This window comes from Petaurus breviceps, unplaced genomic scaffold (genome assembly GCF_028583685.1).
Source record: "Petaurus breviceps papuanus isolate PSGF00001 unplaced genomic scaffold, PetGlider_PUasm1.0 90865, whole genome shotgun sequence".
NCBI classification, from domain to species: Eukaryota; Metazoa; Chordata; class Mammalia; order Diprotodontia; family Petauridae; genus Petaurus; species Petaurus breviceps.
Genome location: NW_027187367.1, coordinates 17,493,274 through 17,499,363, shown reverse-complemented (window position 1 = coordinate 17,499,363; position 6,090 = coordinate 17,493,274). Strand labels below are relative to the sequence as shown.

Genomic DNA, 6,090 nt, shown 5'->3' with positions numbered 1-6,090 from the left:
TCAGAGCTGGAGAGCTGGAGGTCTCATATCTAAGGTCCCTTCAAGCCTTAAATCCTATGAGTCTTGGTCTTGCCATTAACTAGTTTTTTGACCTACTGTACATCTCTGACCCTAAGGTTCTGTACCTGTAAAGTATAAAGGATTAGAATAAATTGTCTCTGAGGTCCCTTCATGCCTTAATATTCTGTGACTTTCTCTTTTTTCCATAATCCATTTTTTGTTTTTTTGTTTTTTTTTTTACAGTCATTTACTCCATGAATTTGTAGGGGATTGGTTCCAACAGCTCAAGTTCTTTGTCATTGATTCTCACAAAGTGAGCTTCTCTGGGTGGAGCAGGTTGGCATTTCAGTTGTACCCAAGTGCCTTTGTCTTTGGCTTCCTTCTTCTTCAGATCATTTCCCTTCATGCATTTCGGGAAGCTATCTCTGCTCTTAGAATCCTTAATATGCTCAATACGCACATTAATTCTCTTGGATAGAATCTTGCCCTTAACCTGTTTGTTTACAACAATGCCCACAGCATTTTGAGTAACATTATAGACCCATCCAGTCTTGCCATGGTAGCATTTGTGGGGCATTCCTTGCTGCACCGTGCCCATACCCTTAATATCTATAATATCACCGTTCTTGTATATTCACACATATGCAGCCAAAGGGACAACACCACATTTTCAAAAGGGCCTAGAAAACATGTATGGTCTCCTTTTCCCTTTTCTTTTTATTTTCATCATTTTGGTAACTCACTGGAATATAGCAGAGTTGGTAGAAAGCTGTGAATTTCTTAAAATGTTTGTGAGGGGAAAAAAAGTTTGTAAGCTGACTAGTACAAGTATTTTTATCCCCATTTCACAGGGAAGAAAACTGAGGCTTCAAATAGGGGGTGAATTGCACAAGTTTCTGCAGCTAGTGAGTAGCAAGCCAATTTGGCAGGTAAGAGTGGTACAAGATGTAGCACTGACATCAGTGAAGGGGGAGGGAATAATCAGTCCTTGGGGCAAAAAAGTCCAATTCCAGTTACCCGTTAGTAAAGGGATGAAGGAAAGATGAATTTGAGAGAAGACCTGAAGAGGAGGAGGGATGCAAGGAGGCTTATGTGCCAGCAGGCAGCCTTCCCCCAGGGACCATGACTAATAAACAGCATGGTTTTTGCTCTGTTCTGTAGTATGACATGTGCTGTACAGATGGAAAGCTGTCCATGACACCTGGGGAAATAGTACATGAAAAAAAAAATCAGAGCAACAGACTTGAGGAGGGCATCAGGCCCCCAGAGAGCAACAGCCACCTGCCCCTGCTGCATCAGCAGCAGCATGAACTGATTCCTGGGATGAGACATTTTCATGGCTAGACCTTCATCCTTCCCACACCCCTTTTCCTATTGCAGCCTTCCCAGAAGAATGTAAATGCCTTAGGGCTAGAGACTGTCATTTTTATCTTTGTCTTCTCAGTGCCTGGCATAGCATCTTACATGTAATAAGCACTTTAATAAATACTTGTTGAACTTGAACTTTAGGGAGGAGGAAAATGAGGCCCAGAAAAGGAAAGGGACTTTGCAAAGGTCACTCAACCTGTGAATGCCCATCAGAACCAGAGGGTAGTTTGATACTCTTTTCACTCGCCCCAGAACCAATGTAGACGCCATCCTCAGAGGGCATTCTACAGCTTTCTGTCCAGTGGTGCCCCCCCCTCAGTAGTTTGCTCTCCTGAAGCCTACAGTTCATAATTGTACAATATATGATTGTTGTTCAGTGTGTTTGCTGTCCTGGAGTGTATTATCATGTCACATATTGCTCTGCCACAGGTCACTTTTAATTGGATTGTCCTGAACTGATGGGTTGTGCAGAATTCTCTTCTCTATTGGTCTGTATGCTCCAGTCTTATCCCTCCCAGTTCTGTCCTGGAACATTCTCTCCCTCTGAGCTCCCTGCCACACTGTTCTATCCTCCTTGTGCATTATTCAGCTTTAGGCTGCTTACAAATGATTCTGGCACTGAGTTAGTGACCCCTTTGTGGGCACGTAGTTCCATTTTCTAATGGATTCTTCTGTTTAGAGTGAGTATGTATGCAGAAAGAATATTAAAGCATAACATATTGCAAAGAAATTTAATATAATGCTATATATAATATTATGCTAAATTTGCATATTCACATTTGAAATTCATTTCCTTTAGAGACAACCCTTGGGTCCATGTCATTAAGCCTGTTCTTTTCTTAACAGGACTTCTGGTTATGCATCAAGCACTTAATTAATGCTTATTGATTTGTGGGTTTGGATAGGACTTCAAAAGGTCATTTAGTCCATCCCCCTGCTTTTGGAAGATGGTAATATTTAAGTTCTGACCATCAACTCTTAATACTATCAATCTCTTAATACTAAAGAGAATATATGTTGGGGGAAGGGAGGTAACAGAAAAGAGGCTGAGATGGATACTGAGCAGATCACAGCCTCTTTGGGCCCAAGTTTCCTTAGTTTTAAAAGGACAGAGATAGTCTAGATGACTTGTGAGTACTGTACCAGCTCCAAAGTGATGACCCTATGACGTATATTCTGCATCTTGTTCTACTTTTTTGTATTTCTCCCCTTAGATCCACAACTAGTCCTCTCTGCTGAGCATCTTTGAATTTTGTATTACCACAAGGCAGTTCCTAACGTTCTTGTCTGGGACTAACTGGCTTCTCAACTTCTATCCCACCCTAAGCCCCAGTCCCTCCTCTGCCTTCTTCTCATTCCTGGCAATAAACCCCACCTCTTCTCCCTTCATTAACATTCTGCTGACCTCATGGGAATGGAGAGCTCACAAGGAATAATGTGAGATAAATGGAAGAGCCTTCAAATGGCGGGTAGGACAGGTACTGTAGAAAAAGAACTCAGATCCTTGAAAAGAATGATAGTCAAAGAATCCCATTTAATTTGACAGCAGTGCAATGAATATTTAAAGTTTTATAAAGAAATACAGGAAGGCAATCAGGCTTATTCAACCATGTGCTCCGGGGAGCAGAGAACGCTCCCCATGTGTTGTCAAAGCTGAGAATGGGAGATGAGGGTGCAGGTGGAGGGAGGAATGTGAGTGTATATGGGGGGAAGGGGAACAACATAGAAATAATCCCCATTCTCCCCATTCTTGGCATTCAAGAGAAAAATAACTTCCTATTGCAGCTCAAGAAGAAGCAGCAGTGAAGGGGAGGGGGGAACTACACAGATAATTATCATAACATGCTGACACCCTAAACAGTTCCTTCTTTCAAAATTGAATTTCTAATATCATAGCTTTAGAGATTATAATATTGAGACATGAATCCCCTGGCAAGTGATTTGGGAACTGCACACACTATGTGATAAAGGTAAAACAGGAGGGAACATAAATCTCTTGATATGTGCAGGGAATGCCTGATAGGATGGCCCCCCTTCACCCTGAAAAGAGCAAGGTTGCCTATAGCTCCTCAGCCTGGTTCTGAGCCCCACCTGTGGATGCCACGAACATTCACTGTCAGTGTTAGCAGTGAGGACTCATAGTCTGGCTAGAAGGAAACCTCACATGTCCCTGATAGGGTCTCACCTGCACTTCTGGGATAGCCAAGGGAGAGAGTAAGGAGTCAAGTACCAGCTATTGGCCAAAGTCAACAGAGTCCATCCCTACCCATTGGAAAGCGGGATCAAGGTGATCCAAAATGCAGGGGAGGGTCTCAGATCAGAGAGCTTATACTGAAGAGTCAGAAGACCCAGTAAGTTACCAATCTAACTATTCTTGGTCTGAGCTCTCTTCTCTGTCAAATGAGAAGGTTGGACTATATTACATTTAAGGTTGATTCCAATTCTAATTTTATGGTCCTATGATCCTAATCCTTGGTAAAGTCCAGGGGTGGGGAACCTGTGGCCTTGAGGCCACATGTGGCCTTCTAGATCCTCAAGTGCAACCCTTTGACTAAATCCAAACCTCATAGAACAAAATTTTTTTATTAAGGGGATTTGTTCTGTTGAGTTTGGGGATTTGTTTTATTAAGGCGATTTATTCTATGAAGTTTAGGGATATGTTCTCTGAATTTTGGATTCAGTCAAAGGACCACACTTGAGGACCTAGAGGGCCACATGTGGCCTCAAGGCTGCAAGTTCCCCAATCCTGTATTATAACTTTATATCCAACATGTGTTATTTGATGTGTTAGTTATCCCTCCCTGTTTTCTGATATCTACAAATCTGATAAGCATGACATCTATGACTTTATTGAAGTCACTGATAAAAATTCGACACAGCCCAGGATGTTGTATACCTGAGGCACTCCTCTGAGACTTGAGACAAACTGACATGGTAGCATTAACAACTCTTTTTTTGGGACAGGCCACTCAACAGGCTCCAAAACTATTGACAGCTACTCCAGAAAATGTGCAACTAGGTAGTTTAGTGGATAAAGTGCTGGACCTAGAATCAGGAAAACTCATCTTCCTGAGTTCAAATCTGACCTCAGACACTAGTTATATGACCCTAGGCAAGTCACTTAACTCTGCCTCAGATTCCTCATTTGTAAAGTTGCGTTGGAGAAGGAAATGGCAAACCACTCGAGTATCTTTGCCAAGAAAACCCCAAACGCCATCCAAAAAGACTCAAACACCACTGAAATGGCTGAACAACAACTCAACGGCTTCAAAACTATTGACAGCTACTGCAGAAAATAGATCTTTTATATCACGCATAATCACAGACTCATAGAATGTCAGAGTTAGAAGGGACCTGGGAGATTATCTTGCCCAACCCTCTCATTTTACAGAGAGGATTTACACCTCTGCAGTACACAAGGTTAATGGCAGGCATTATAATAGCTCCCATTTACATAGTGTTGTCTCATTGAAGCCCTTCCCTAACACCAACCCTCCAAATCATGCTGGGTATCCCCTGTCCTGCAGACCCTGCAGATGAAGAAACCAAAGATGCAATGGGGAAAATGATTTCCCAAGGACATGTGTTTATAGAAAGTGGCAGAGCCAGTACTCATACCTAGTCAAAAGTGAGAGAGCAGCTGCATAGATAGAGTGAATAAATACTGTGGAAGGATTTGAAGGGCATCTGGAAGGCTCACCTGCCATCCAAAAATCTCTAATTCTATCATTAGAAATTCAACTTTCCTGTGCTTAAATGTTTCTGTTTTAAAAAACAAATACCTCTAGGAGGGGTAAACTCATTAAAGCTCTTCCTCACTAGAGTGGTCGTGGTGTATGAGTGATCAAATATTTGAGTTTTAAAGGGCTTTAGGGACCATCAGTCCAACATTTTCTCACTCTCAGAATACATACCAATTTTATAGATGAGGCTTAAATAGATTAAGTCATTTGCCCCAAGCTCACATGATTAGTTAGTGGTAGAACCTGGTCTCTCAGATGTTCCCTCAATTTAAAAAATAAAATAAAACAAAGAGGCTAGAGTCTGCAAAATACAGCCCAGTGAATTTGACTTCTATTCCTAGTAAATCTTCAAAGTATGTTATTAAAGGGATGGTTTGAGGACATATAGAAAGGGAAGCAGTAACCAAGAATAGCAACATAGGTTCATCAAGAACATGCCATGCCAGAATAAACTCACTTCACTTTTGGACAGTCTCCCCATACTAGTAGACCAAAGGAGTGCTGTTGGTATGGTGTACCTCAATTTCAGGGTAGCATTTCACAAAGTCCTCCATGCTCATGTCTTGAAGAGGACAGAATGAGCAGGAAAAGCCTCCCACTCTGTAGTCTTTAAAAGGAAAAAGGGGGGCAGCTAGGTGGCACAGTGAATAGAGCACTGGCCCTGGAGTCAGGAGGACCTGAGTTCAAACCCAGTCTCAGACACTTAACACAAAAACTAGCCATGTGACCTTGGGCAAGTCACTTAACCCCAATTGCCCTACCTTCCCCCCTCCAAAAAAGAAAAAAAAAAGGAAAAAGGACTTCCACTGTCACTCTCTCTTCATCTCTTCAATGTGTAGCTTGAGACTCTGACATGTCTCCGAGTGTTTCCTCCCCAACCCAAAGCTGGAAAATCCTAGCCATTAGAGTCCCAAGTCCAGTGTCCAAAAGAGAAAACTAGAGTTCCATAGTAGAAGTTATTTCCCCTTTTAAAGTCTAC

General features: G+C 42.0%; 1 protein-coding gene across 1 annotated transcript; it reads right to left on the bottom strand.

The window, feature by feature from the left end:
• Positions 1-247: 247 nt before the first annotated feature.
• LOC138150237 (large ribosomal subunit protein eL21-like) lies at positions 248-598 on the bottom strand. Its single transcript, XM_069073669.1, has one exon. It carries the CDS (start codon positions 596-598, stop codon positions 248-250), a length of 351 nt encoding a protein of 116 aa, XP_068929770.1.
• Between the last annotated feature and the right edge of the window lie 5,492 nt (positions 599-6,090).

Bases quoted from the DNA above. Each gene is read 5' to 3' on its own strand.
- LOC138150237 (XM_069073669.1), bottom strand. From the start codon at position 598: ATGGGCACGGTGCAGCAAGGAATGCCCCACAAATGCTACCATGGCAAG.